General features: G+C 39.4%; 1 protein-coding gene across 2 annotated transcripts in view; it reads right to left on the reverse strand.

Moving 5' to 3' along the window:
- Window positions 1–14,382, reverse strand: part of ADAM22 (ADAM metallopeptidase domain 22) — a 251,094-nt gene extending 236,712 nt beyond the window's left edge. For both annotated transcript variants that reach the window (XM_023226702.2, XM_023226703.2), the window contains exons 1-2: window positions 14,080–14,382; window positions 13,433–13,593 (exon numbers count right to left, since the gene is read on the reverse strand). In XM_023226702.2, the coding sequence (XP_023082470.1) occupies window positions 13,433–13,593; window positions 14,080–14,167 (249 nt within the window). In that variant the 5' untranslated portion in view covers window positions 14,168–14,382. The remainder of the gene's footprint in view (window positions 1–13,432; window positions 13,594–14,079) is intronic.
- Window positions 14,383–15,092: the final 710 nt, after the last annotated feature.

The following is a 15,092-nucleotide window of genomic DNA, read 5'->3' on the forward strand; positions in this document are numbered from 1 at the left end:
AGTGACATGATCAGCAAATGTAGATGGTAAACTAAGCATATAATTTAAAGCTTAAATCCAGGGAATTATGAGCAATGAGGAAAATGATTTTAGGAAGGAGATTATTCCAGCAATAAGGGGCAGAAGGGACACTAAAATCCACATCCACAGAGGAGAATGAATGAAGAGCGATTCAAGGGGCACAACAGAAACAAATGAATGGAAAAAAAGAAAAACCTCACAAAATATAGGTTTACAAGTAAGTAGTAAAATGAAAAGCATGTTGAATTATAGCACATTTTCTAAATCCCAAAATAAGTTAAGTCCAGCAATGTGCTACAGGGATGGCTCCCAACACTGAATGTAAATAACCTTTCAGAGACTTGTTTTTACTTCAGTTGCTAAGAGAAAGAGATGCTTGACAGAAATAGGGTGGGGGTAAATACAAAATAAACCAAGGGCCATACCGAATGAGAACAGAGCAAGGTTATGTACACAGCAGAATGGAAAGAGGCTGCAGGAAAGTGACAGAGCCTATACTGAGGGATGCGGAAAGAAAGAGACGAAGAAAAAAGAAAAGAAACAATTGTCCAGGGAAAACCTGATGTAACAATGGGGGTATGGGAGCACTAATGAAGAAACAGGGCCTCTATAAGTCATGGCATCAACACTTTCATTCAGTCAACGTTTGCTTTTTGAGCACTTGTTAGGTACAAGGCTCTGTCTGTGCTCAATGACGGAAACAAGTACAAATGAAGATGAGGGTCCATGCCTTCATTCCATGTTATTGTGCACAATTAAATTAAAAATCATTTTTATTCCATAACCCCACAATAACTGTAAAGTTCATCATTTCATAATCAAAACACTTAAGAAAATGCCCAAAACACTCATCAGAGACCACAAGTAGATTTCATATTAAATTGGTTATGAATAAATAGTAATTTTCCCTCATTAACTATGAGAGAACATTGTCTATTCAATATCATTAAGAACTATAAGAACATCATGCTAAACTTGTCTCAGAAATTAAATTAAGTGAAAATTCTTAGTATCTTCGCGCCAATATCCTCCCCCCACCACCTTTTTTTTTTTTTTTTTTTTTTTTTTTAACCTTAGAGGATTCTGAGAGTCAGCGAAAACTGTTATACACTGTGGTTTGAAATAGTCTTACCTCTAGTCAGTTACCTAGCCAGAATGGCTTCACCTTTGGTGAAAGCAATGAACACGTCTTAAATTTCCCCTATCTTCTTATCAATCAATATCTGTCCAAGTGAGACGGTACTTTCACGAGGAAATAATTCAGAAAAAAAGCTATGTACTATTTACAGCTAAACCAGATATACAGGATCATAAAAAGTGAGAACATTTTTGTAGTCCTGAATCAAAACTTGCATAATCTTTTTTTATAATTTCAACTTTTATTTTAAACTCAAGGGATACATGTTCAGGTTTGTTAGACTGGTATATTGAGTGATGCTGGGATTTGGTATATGAATGATCCTATCACGCAGATGCTGAGCATAGTACCCAGCAGTTAGTTTTTCAACCCTTGCCCCTCTCCTTCCCTTCCCCAGTGTCTACCATTGCCATTTTGACGTCCATGAGTATCCAACGTTTAGCTCTCACTTATAAGTGAGAATATATAATATTTGGTTTTCTGTTCCTGTATTAATTCATTTAATATAATGGTCTCCAGCCACGTGGCTGCAAAGGATATAATACCATTCTTTTTAATGCTGCATAGTATTCCATGGTATGTTATGTACCACATTTTCTTTATCCAGTCCACCGTGAATGAGCACCTAGGTTGATTCCCCGACTTTGCTATTGTGAATAGTGCAGTGAACATAAGTGCATGTGTCTTTTTGGTAGAATGATTTATTTTCTTTTGGCTATTTACATAGACCAGTGGAACAGAATGGAGAGCCCAGAAACAAAGCTGCATACCTCCAGCCATCTGATCTTCAACAAAGTGGACAAAAATAAGCCATGGGGAAAGAACTCTCTCTTCAATAAACAGTGCTGGGGTAGCTGGCTAGTTACATGCAGAATAATGAAACTGGACCCCTAACTTTCACTGTATATAAAAATTAACTCAAGGTGCTTCAAACTATAAGAATCTTAGAAGAATATTTAGAGAACACCATTCCAGAAGTCAGCCTTGAGAAAGAATTTATGACCAAGTCCTCAAAGCAACTGCAACAAAAACAAAATTGTCAAATAGGACATAATTAAACTCAAGCATTTCTGCACAGCAAAAGAAACTATCAACAGAGTAAAAAGATAACTTACAGAATTCAACAAAATATTAGCAAACGATGCATCCAACAAAAGCGTAATATACAGAATCTATAAGGAACTTAATTCAACAAGCAAAAAATAAATAATCCCATTAAAACATAGGCAAAAGACACAGACACTCCTCAAAAGCAGACATACAAGCAGCCAACAAGAAAAAAAAATGCTCAACATCACTAATTATCAGAGAAACACAAATCAAAACCACAATGAGATACCATCTCACATCAGTCAGAATGGCTATTATTAAAAAGTCAAAAAAAAAAAGATGCTGATGAGGCTAAGGAGAAAAGGGAACACATACACTCTTGGTGGGAATGAACTTATTCAGCCACTGTGGAAAGCAATTTGGAAATTTCTCAAAGAACTTGCAACAGAACTACCATTCAATCCAGCAGTCTGTTACTCAATATATATCCAAAACCTTCATCACCTCTGATGATGTTCAAGTTTCTGTCAAAGTCAATAAAGTTCTTCCTAAGAAATAATTGGCTTCGTTCTTCAGCATACTGGTAAATTTATAAATATATCTGTTTTTCAAAATCCCATCCTTATTAAACACTTACTTCAAGTTTTTCTGGAAGGCACATGAAAGCCTTCCTAAGTATTTTTAAGCTGCAGCTAATACCAACCTTGAAAATTCACAATCTATGGCAAACAATGACACCAAAATTATCCATCTCAGTAAGAACAAATTTTCCAAATTCTAACTTAGAGACTCTTCATTTACGCAACACACATTTATTTAACACAGACCACATGCTATTCAAAGTAAGATGTTGCTCATTTTGTATAAACTGATTTTTAGAGTATCAAAAACTCCGGCATAAATTAGGAAATCAATATTTAACTGGGTCTCATCTCCTGATCCATGTGAGGCAGTGTCTAAAGTCTAAACTGTAAACTGGGGAGAAGCGTAGAGCCCCTTAAAGCACTCTCTCACTAGCCTGCAGAACTTTACAAAGACCAACCAAGAAGAAGAAAGAGGTGAAAGACAAGAAGGGAAAGAAAGAGGAGGAATAATAAAAAAAAAGAAAGAAAGAAAGAAAGAAAAACACACACACACACAAAGAATAGGAATGAAGAAGAAGAAGGAAGGAGGAGGAACCCAACACTTAAAGCTCATGTGTGGATGAGAACAAGACTGACTAAAACAAAACAAAACAGACAAACAAAAAAAACTACCACAAGTTTCCCTTTAAAGACCTAAGACCCAGATCAAGAGTGGAGCCAGAAACTCACAAAGTGCTTTAGACTCTTTCAGGTAGCTCTTTCTAGTTGAGCCAGAAGGATACTGACCTGACCAGCCTAGTATCTTCCCTTGATAATTTGCTCTCTGATTTCCCTGAGCCTCACCTGCCACGATTCTTTTACCTACAGCCTGTTCCTGACCGTATCTGATGATCCCAGATCATTCCTCAGGTAACTGCTTGCCTTGCTCCCTCTCCAGCCGGTGTTAGATTAATACCACCAAGCTATGTGTAACCTCAACTGCCACTTAGGACTGCTGAGGAGCCACAGCTGGTTTCCTCAACAGACAGCTTAATAGGATTTCCCAAAGGCTTTAAAAATCCACTAGGGAAATCAAAGAACTCTGCAGAACCAGGTTCTGTCAAGTGGCAACTCCTTCTGTAGTATCTTGCTGTTTAATCCAAAGAAAGATAAACCATACAGAGAAAGAAGCTTGAGCTATGACCAAATTGTGTGTACCAGCAAATTGTGTGTAACAGCCTGACCCCCAACACCCTAACCGCATCCTAACCTTGAAGTGTCTAGGTTCAAATCCCCTAACCTCACCAGTGGAGGAAATGAAGGCAATTCCTCCAAAACAAACCTACTTGAAAGGCAAATTAGACAAAAAAGAAAAAGCAGAGTAGAAATTGACCAACTAGAGTTAAAAGCTAGAGACATGGGGCAGTATGAAGCAGAATAAGTGGTCTCACAAAATTCAACCGGGAGTTCTGCCTCAGCTAGGAAATTTTAAAACCACTTGCAAAATGTCAGCTCTCAAGGCCTATCTGCAGAAAAGCACCATCGATTTCTCATCTTCAAAGAGTTATCTAACGATCTTTACTTGGGACAAAAAAACGCAACAAAAGGGCAATTATTGCTAAGTGCTAAAATCTACTAGTACAAAATTAAATTTTAAAAAGGAGAAGAAAAAATGTTCATTTAACCTTGCTGATACATGATTCTGAAAATCTCTTCAACGCAAATAACAAGCATATTTATGGGTAGGGGAGAATGATGTACGTTCTTTATTCCTTCTCTTTCCAGTTGAACTGCTGATATTTCTGGATAATGATACAACATTTTCAATTTTATTTTCAAAATCAAGTTACAGAGAACAGTCTGTCCTGGGGGAAACAAAACAAACTTCTATTTTAAAAGGAACTCTAATGATAAAATCAAAAGTAAAGGATAGCCAGAAGTCTAAAATCATTTTTCATATAAAATATTTCTATTTTTTAAAATACAGCATGTAGTACTCTATTTTAATTATATGTAAAATAACTGCAAGTTAGCTAGGGAGGTGACCTAGGCAAGACCAAGAATATCTTTTTTTTTTTTTTTTTTGAGACGGAGTCTTGCTTTGTCACCCAGGCTGGAGTGCAGAGGCACAATCTCAGCTCACTGCAAACTCTACCTCCTGGGTTCATGCCATTCTCTGGCCTCAGACTCCCAAGTAGCTGGGACTACAGGCACCTGCCACCTTGCCCGGCTAATTTTTTTGTATTTTTAGTAGAGACAGGGTTTCACCATGTTAGCCAGGATGGTCTCAATCTCCTGACCTCGTGATCCGCCCGCCTCAGCCTCCCAAAGTGCTAGGATTATAGGCGTAAGCCACTGCGCCCGGCTAAGATCAAGAGTATCTTAAAGAAATAATGTTAGGTATGTTCCAACACGGAGATAAATGGGAAACTACATGTCAAATAAGTAGTAAAGATTATAAAAGATTATTTTATGTTGATATCTAACATTTTGAGAATCCTTTTCCCACTTCTACCACTTATTACCTGTATAACCTTAGGCAGTTAATTAACTTCAGTTTCCTCATCTTCAAATGGCTATAACAATATCTACCTCATAATGAGAGATAATGCATGTAAATCACTCAATACAATGCCTGGCACATGGCAAAAAATAAGTTATATATTATTTATATTTTGTACATATTATATATTTATACTTATAAATGTTTATACTTATTTAAGTTAATAAATACTAATCCTTATTTTTTCAACTCTTTCCCCCAATGTTTGCTTGCTAGTGCTTTTATTATCAAAGTAAACACATTCAACTACATGTTCTCAGAAGCTATCATTTTTTGTTATTATTGATTACGCATCTCTTTTACCTGAATGATATCACATTTAGCACTCCAGTACTACTAGTTCTATGAAGGCATAAAACATACTTTGTATCTTTTCTTTTGGAGAAAAATATATGAATATGGATCGCTGCTTAGCAATTAATGTTTTCACCTATGAAACTTTGACCACAAAAAAGCATATACAATTTTGGTGTTGATTGCTGAATACTAATATGTGATTTACAATGAACAAGTGTAAAAGACAGTGTATATATCTACAAACAAACAGGACACATGTCCTTCAAGAGGTGTTTTTCACCATTTAAATGTCAGATATCCTCACAAATTCCATTTTCATTTTCAAGATAATAAAAATGAAACATTCCTGTTGTGCTCTGCAAGCTTCTTCACTATTGTCTAACTTTAAAATGTATATATATATATATATATTTTTTTTTTTTTTCAGGCACTGAAAGTCATATATAGTTCCAACGGGGTAAACGTAAGAAATATGACTCCAGCGACACTGAATGGCATCTAAAGAATTGTCAGTGGCCCCCTTCCATAAGACCAGTTTAGTGTAGTGGTTAGGCACATAGGCAGTGCAGTGGAGCTGAAATGCCTAGGTTCAAATCCCCTATCAGCTTTGTGACTTTACAGATAAGTATTACCTGTCACACATGATTTTTGTGAGGATGCAATTAATTAATGTACATCAAGTATTTGGCACATAAAAGATAGCCATGTAAGTTACCATATATTTAACTATTTTAGTATATAACATATATAGTGACACTATTAAAAGTATTTTTCTCTTTTTATCATTTCCTTTTCCTGCCACCTTCTCACCATTCCCCTCAAGGACTATCTACCTTTTCTTCTGCTCCATCCCCCAGCCCCACTTTTATGAACATCTATCTTCTTTCCCTTTGGGACTTATCCATGCTACTTAATGATAAATGTGACCCTATCTAATTAGCCCCACTGGAGTTAGGGAATACTACTAACCTTACAGATTCCTGTTCTCAGTGTGTTGTGAGAAAAAAGCAGGCCTCTCCATGTTCTTCTAAGGGATTCTATTTGTTAAAAACGACAGCAGAACTCTTGGCATTCTTTGCAATATAAGAAAGCAAATAAAACTAGGAACACTTTTTATCAACCTATAAGCTCTTAGAGTCATTCATAGTTAGTTTCCTATGTGTAGCTGTACAGAAGTGATGAAAGACTGATTCTTTCTGTGCACCATAACCTCATTAGATAGAATTTTAAAGATACCAAAAATACATACACATACAAATTGGAATTTCATAGCATAAAAACAAGACTAAGGGAAACTCCCACAATTCTGAATTTTACTTTTTTTACTATTTAATTGGAAAAGAAGATGGTTGGTAGGAGAATAAAAATTCATTGTGAAATGTCTCCTATTTATAGCAGTAGAACAAAGTTCTGATTGGTGGAAAAACTTTATCAATATTGAGCCACTTAACAAATGCATATTAAAACAAACAAACAAACCAACAAACAAAAAACAAGATGTTTGTGCTACCCTTGCAAAATACTTCCAATGTTGTAATTCCTAGGAGCCATTTTCCGCCAGGGAAGCAGTACTGCAGACAATTAACCATCAAGCTGACTCAGTGCTCCTCAAGGAAACAGTACAATGTAAAGTACAGCTCATCCATGCACAGGCATTATGTATAAGTACATCAATAAAAATGGAGCACACCTACTTCTTGCCATCTTGCTGCCATCTTGCTGCCTTCTTGCATTTTTCCCATTTGCTACTCACTATCAAAACTATGACAAACTGTAGATCTATGTCCTTGGCACTTGACTACTTGGGAAGCTATAACACTTTCTAGGGAAAGAGCCAGAGGAAAAAAAGTGGCCCATCTATCCACTGACCACAAAGGCTTCCAACAAAAAGAAATTTTGCTCCTTGTAGAAATATATAATCACTGGGTAAAAAACAAAGTATTAAAAATGTATGGGGTGAAAACACAACAAAATAAACCACAAAATAACTTATCCTTGATGTAGATCTGTGATGCTTAGTTGACAAAAAAGAATCATTAAGGTGTTTATTCAAAAAATAGCAATTATGTGTATCAAACAATGAGTAGTATCAAACCATCAGTAAGATTCAGTAGGTGATATCTTGCCTACACAGAAGTCCAGGTAAAAGTATAAGTTTTATCCTTTTACCTGCAAACATACAATTCTGTCAGCACAAATAATTTCAAGACAGAAGAAAGACTCTTAATATTTTGAATATTCTAGAGCTGAATGCTATTTTCCAGGAATAAAATTACTTTAGACTAGGTAAACAACTTTGAAGATAGCAAGGCTACCCACAATCAAATATAATTACTTTGACTACCATTTCTAGGACTTTGTGGCATAATAAGCTTTCAGTAGTGGGCTGATCTTCCCACTTGTGATAAAAATAAAGTATATGCATTCAAGTAACCATAAAGAAATCATTTACAATATGTACTTGTATCAACAGAATTACTATTTAAAACCAATCAAATTGTCAGCATTTAAACAGAACTACAATGAAAATTTATTCCAAAATTTTTCTGTCCCATTTTAGGGATGAAAATTGAAACAAGGACACATTAAGAGTAAAATTAAGATGGTTTATATCATTGTAGTTCTTGCAAGCTTTCTGAAACATTAAGCAATACATTGCTATTTCCATATTTTTAACCTTTTTAAAAAATGGACATATAACAACTGTACATATTTATGGGGTGCATAGTGATGTTTTGATGCGTACAGGGCATACTGATCAGATCAGGGTAATCAGCATATCCATCTTGGTGAATGGCTTGATTTTCTTTCTCTTTTTTTTTTTTTTTTTTTTTTTTTTTGAGATGAAGACTTGCTCTGTCGCCTAGGCTGGAGTGCAGTGGCACCATCTCTGCTCACTGGAACCTCCGCCTCCCGGGTTCAAGCGATTCTCGTGCCTCAGCCTTGGGACTACAGGTGCCCATCACCACACTGGGCTAATTTTTGTACTCTTAGTAGAGGCGGGGTTTCACCATATTGGCCAGACTGGTCTCGAATCCTGACCTCAAATGATCCACCTACCTCGGCCTCCCAAAGTGCTGGGATTACAGGCATGGGCCACCGCACCCAGCCAATGGCTTTCTCTTAACAAGTGAAAAGTAATTCCTGAATTAGGTTAGATAACCTATAAGGTCTCTTCTATCTCTACCACTATTTGATTTCACTTAGTTAAATATAAATTGAGTAATTTGTAATACTTCTGGGACTATGTTAAACTCAGGTAGTTAAGGCACCATTTTGCATTCAAGTGATGTCATAAAATATCTAAATAGTACTCAAGCAGCCTGAGGGAGTTAATGTTATTTAACAAAGACTCATTTAGTGCTTACTCTATGCCCAGCATTGTTCTAAGCACATTATAAATATTAACTCATTTATACAGTTATTTTCAGTATATTTACTAAGTACTTACGCATCTTAAAGATTATGTGAACATTTACCAGTGAACTAAAGTACACAGCTACAGTCACGTGCTCTTTGAAATTAAAATTATTCATTCTAACAATTAGGATTATCTGACAATAACATGAATCTGGTCAGTTACCTCTCCTAACTGAAATCCTGTGACTGCCATCAGGACAAATTCCAAATTCCTTAGCAAGTCACGAAAGTGCTGCAGCATCTACTCTTTGCTTTCCTGTTTTATCTTATCTGTCCCTGAATTCTTTACTATTTGCAATTAACAAAAACATATCCTGATTCCCATGTACCTATGTACTTACTGCCTCTTTGGTTGGATATGCTCACCCTTCTTTTTAATGTAGCAATTCCAAACTCACCCTCGAAACACGGCTTCCCCGGAGAGCCCACCCTGACTGCTCACCTGGGTTAAGTACTAGCCTTCTCTGCCTCCACCAGCCTCTGTGATCACCTCCAGAAAATCACAAGGCAAAGTATAATTGTTTAGTCACCCATTCATCTTCCACATCTTTAAGAATTCCTTAAAAGCAAAACTGTGTCTTTCATCTCTAAATGCCCACAGTCTTGCATAAAAATTAGTACAGAGTAGGAACACAAGTAAATAAATGCCTTTTAGGCCAGGTGTGGTGGCTCACGCCTGTAACCCCAGCACTTTGGGAGGCCAAGGTGGGCAGATCACAAGGTCAGGAGATCGAGACCATCCTGGCTAACACTGTGAAACCCTGTCTCTACTAAAAATACAAAAAATTAGCCAGGTGTGGTGGCACACGCCCATAGTCCCAGCTACTTGGGAGGCTGAGGCAGGAGAATTGCTTGAACCAAGGAGGTGGACCTTGCAGTGAGCCGAGATTGTGCCACTGCACTCCAGCCTGGGCAACAGAGTGAGACTCCATCTCAAAAGAAAAAAATAAAATAAATAAATAAAGTCTTTTAAAGAAACAAATCAACGAATGTATATAAGCTTTTTGAGTTCACAGAAAATCACCATGATTTTACTTATGAAGTAGAAAGGAAGTTGATAAAAATATCTATGGGTGGCTAGGCATGGTGGCTCACGCCTATAATCCCAGCATTTTGGGTGGCCAAGGTGGGAGGATCACCTGAGGTCAGGAGTTCTAGACCAGCCTGGCCAAAATGGTGAAACTCTGTCTCTACTAAGAATACAAAAATTAGCTGGGCATGGTGGTGGGCGCCTGTCATCCCAGCTATTCAGAAGGATGAGATAGGAGTATCGCTTGAACCCAAGAGGTAGAGGTTGCAATGAGCTGAGATCACACCATTGCACTTCAGTCTGGGTGACAGAGCAAGATTCCATCTCAAAAAAAAAAAAAAAAAAATCTATGGGGTTCTAAAATTAAAATGCCATAAATTAGATCTATTTAAGTATTAGAGAAATAACAAGGACCATAAAAAATCAACTTCTGTTTTCCGATCCAATGATTGCTCTTAGAGAAACTAGAAATGCCAATAGTGCAAGAAAACTCCTCTGTTTCCTAACTGTAGGAAATGTTGGCTTAAGATAAATAGGTCTTTACGATTCTGTCAGATCTGGTCCTAGTTGTCAATGATTTCCACCTGTAGTTGAAGCAGCATGGTAAACTGCAGTGGCTCCCAGGTGATACAGACATCAACATGTACTATGTCTACCTTACTATGTGCTAGGCACTAGGGTAACATTTTGTAATAATTACTGTAAGATGGTATCATCACTTTCATTTCTAACTTGAATTAATAATCTATTCCTACTGTTAAACCTAAATCCTACCAGTTCATTCATACTTCACCAAAATCCAGTCATTCTTCTCTATTGTGAGGTTTATTGCTATAGAAAGTAGAAGCTCTATGAACCCAAGACAGCTTCCATCCCACGTCAAGAGTCCTGTGAATCAAAAAACTGCATAAGTGGTGCTTCATAAATGGGGAGAAAAAGAGGACTGACCTCCTCCACTCTTCAAAAGTGGTGGTCTTTCACCAACACAGAAAAGGCAAGAGGTACCCAAAGACATTTCCAGCATGAGTCAGAGATTCTGTGAGTTTCCAGGTTCAATCCTGTCATTTTATTTTTCTGTATCTCTACTTCCCTCAGTCTCTCTTCTTCTCCTAGAAAGTCTTTGTGAATTGTTTTAAAGCACTGGTTACAACAGCAAAATCTTGACTCTGAGAAACTCTACAAGATGAAAGCCTCCATGTCTTTACTGAAAAAAACTGCAAGGGGAAAAAAAAGAAATTGAGGGGGAAAAAACCATACATTAAAAGACTTTTTAGAAAACAAAAAAACAGGCCAGGCCCCACAACTCACACCTGTAATCCCAGCACTTTGGGAGGCCGAGGCCGGCAGATGGTTTGAGCCCAGGAGTTCAAGGCCAGCCTGTGCAACATGGTGAAATCCCATCTTCACACACACAAAAAATTTTAATTAGCCAGATAAGGTGGCACATGCCTGTAATCCAAGCTACTCAGGAAGCTGAGGTGGAAGGATCACTTGGGCCCAAGAGGTCAAGGCTGCTGTGAGCCATAATCACACCACTGCACTCCCATCTGGGTGACAGAGTAAGACCCTGTCACAAAAAATAAATAACTAAACTAATTGCAATCTACAAACATTATCTGGGTCCTGGTCCAGACAAACTTAAATACATACTCTAAATATATATACTCTCTCTCTCTATATATATATATACACACACAACACACACACACACATATAAACATTCACACACATACATACACATATATACATATATATTTACGAGAACTGGAAATCTGAAAAACAGGATATTTGATAGTAGTAAGAAATTATTCTTAATTTTTGAAAATACAATAACATGGTTGCATTTTTAAAAGAACCCTTACCATTTAGTGGTACATTCCTATAATTTTTATGAATGAAATATGATTTGCTTCAATACAATAGAGGGAGGGAAAGAAAATTTTAAAAAAATAGGGTATAGACAAAACAAGATTGGCCATGAGTTGCTAATTGTTGGGGCTGGGGGTTCATTGACTTATCCTACTCTTTTGTGTGTTTGAAATTTTTTATAATAAAAGGTTGCAAATGGGTGTGAAAATATTCTTCCACAGAAATAATCTTAATTGATTGAAAAATATGATGACATAGGGAAACTATGGCCCCTGCGTCTTCAGTTTTACCATTGAAACAAGTCAAAATGGAAAAGGAAAATAGGCATTTACCAAACATTAATTCACATACAAGAATCCTTCATTAAAAGCTTAAAATATTGGGATTTTCTACTAAAATAATCTTTGATGCATATTATGTAGCCCTCTAAGTTAATTTCCCACCTTCTATTAACAAAATTTTAACAATACCAACTATTTGGCTAAAAATATAGATTTAAATAATATTTTATATTTTTACTTATTTCACACATACAGATAAGTTAGTATAATTATCACATCATCAAGATACGTCTTAAAGCACTGATGAATATATGTATACATATGAAAAGGTTTGGCTTGCCTTTGCTTCAGTCAAGTTTACAAAAATTTTCAAGTACACGAACAAGTCCTATCTTAATATGTACTTACAGGTGGGTGGAACTGCCTGATAAGCTGATGGGTAGAAATGAAAAAAATGCACAGCCCCAGAAGTATTTACTTAAATTTGTCAGTAAATTCACAATAATTTTCAGACATATCTGTGAATGTGTAATCTTGATTTAAACACAGATACAGTGATAAAACTAGATTTTTAAAAACATAATTTATAAATGCTCAATGAACAGCACAGCCCTAATTAAATCAAGAGAACTGCTACCAATAAAGAAAGTGCGAGGAGGACACCTTTTCTAGAAGGTAGAGGTGAATGGGCATATCTCTGGTGAGCGAATAGAACCTTAAAGTTCAGCTTGCTTTTACAGTTTGGGTTTCTTAAGGACGTCTAGCCTTGTTTTTTTCCAATTTCTTCTTACAGTGTCAATCTTGGGTTAAATCACTTACGAAGTCTCTTTGAGGAGTAAAACAACAACAATGATGATTCAAACCCTGCCCAAATAGTACCTCCCTTCTCCCTATGCACGCCTGGCTTTTGCTTGACAGATGTCAGAGGGCTCTCCGCCCCTTCTCTCAGGTCACCGCACTGCTGAAGGCACCCCGCACAAACTCCCCTCGGGCAAAGCCCTCGGCCTGTGGTTATTTTGGTTATTTTTTGTACCCTTTTCCCCTTCTTTTTTGCACAGGGAGCGCCATGCATGACTCCCATCGGGGCTGAGCTCATTTCACCCAAGAAGACATGGGGTCTCCAGGGCAACCGAGCGCAATCGTGGGGTCTCGGGTGGGCCAGGCGGCGCGGAGGACCACCTCCCGGACCGAGCCTCTCACCTGCCGGCCGCCGGGGTCGCCCCGCACCCGCGTGTCGAGCGCATCGTGCCGAGTTTCGTCTTCACCGCCCGAGCGGTAGATGAGGCGCAGCGGCACGATGCTCTGGCGCTCCAGGAAGCGGTTTTCCTTCCTCTTCTCTAGCTCCATCAATGAGGCGTCTCCTCCAGGCAGGAAGGGGGAAAGGAGGGAATGGAGAGAAAAGGCGAAAATAATGACCCTTACCCGCACTCCTCCATCCTGCGGTCCTACGTCTCCCCTACGAAAATCCCCACCTCCCCCCCGCTCTCGGAACCCATCTGGGAAGGACGCAGAGACACCAGCCGGAGAGCCTTGGACCAGTTCATCCGAGAGCATCCAGGAGCGGGGCCCAGAAGCAAGGCACCCCTTTCCCATTCTCCCCATTCCTCTTCAGAAGGAGAAAAACAGGCTTTGACCCAAGGCTTCTAGTGCATCTGCGCGCCCCCACACATATATTTTTGCTTCACTTCTCACCACCCTCCCGAATTAAAAAAAAAAAAAAAGAAAGAAAGAAAGAAATCTACCCGCGCACTCGGGAAATGGGAATGCCCCCTTTTCAATACGCCTGAGGGCTCCAAAGATTCCCAGGAAATAGTATGGCCCGAAGGCACAGAGGGCGGTTAACTTACCTGCCTGCTGGCCGCAGCGCGCCGGGGGGCATGTCCCCAGGGCGCAGAGCAGCAAGAAGGGCACGGACACAGCCACCGCCGCCTGCATGGTGCTGCCGTCAGCCCGCCTCGCCCGAAAGGCTCAGCTCCTCATGCCGCGGCCGCCGAGTCCGTTTCCCTCGCTCCGCGCCCCTGGGCTCCCCACCGCCACCTCCTCCCAGCCCCAGCCGGTGCTGCGTCGGCCGTGGCGCTGCAGCCTCCACCGCGGCTTAGTGCTGCATTGTGCTCCGCGGGCGCTTCCGCTGGCGGGGGGAGCGAGCGAGTGCTGCATTGGGCGGTTGGCTGTAGCTAAGTGGTTTCTAGCGCCTCCCACCTCATCCCCTGGCAAAGGCTCGGGCCGGCGACAAGCGCTCGGCAGGGAGCGAGCGCCCGGTGCACTCGCCCCCAGCGCGCAGGCAGGGGCGCGCGCAGGAGAGTCAGCTGGGAAATGTAGTTCTCTCTCCGCGTCCAGCTTGTCTCCACGACGGCGCGGACTGTCGCTACCTCGTGACTGTGAGGTCCTCTATATCCCTCAGACTGGAAGGGCGGGAAGGAAGGGCAAAAGAAAGAGGTCAGCACTGGACGGGCTCCTGGCATCCGAGATGCACCAACTGGGCAGTTACAACAGCCAGTATTCATCCACATCGTCTTTAAAGAGTTGTTCTGTTTCCCACGGATTAGTAGTTCCTTAAGTTATCAAAGAACCATACCCTCACGAATACAGTGCAAATAAATTGTTCAACAAATACAGGTTGAGGATACACTGTGTACCCAGCGGTTGACAACCAGAAGAACACGAGGATCAAAGGCACCTGTTCTTGGGTAAAGTTGAGCAGACAGATCACTTTTTTACAATACAGCGTGAAAAGTGTCATGGTTATACCTAGAGGACTATTAATTCAATCCAGGGAGTCAAAGAGGACCTCCCGGGGAAGGTCTGTGCAGGTAATTGAGGGATGATTTAGCCTAACTCTCCGGGATATTTTTGTTCTTTA

The sequence above is a fragment of the Piliocolobus tephrosceles genome, chromosome 8 (genome assembly GCF_002776525.5).
Source record: "Piliocolobus tephrosceles isolate RC106 chromosome 8, ASM277652v3, whole genome shotgun sequence".
NCBI classification, from domain to species: domain Eukaryota; kingdom Metazoa; phylum Chordata; class Mammalia; order Primates; family Cercopithecidae; genus Piliocolobus; species Piliocolobus tephrosceles.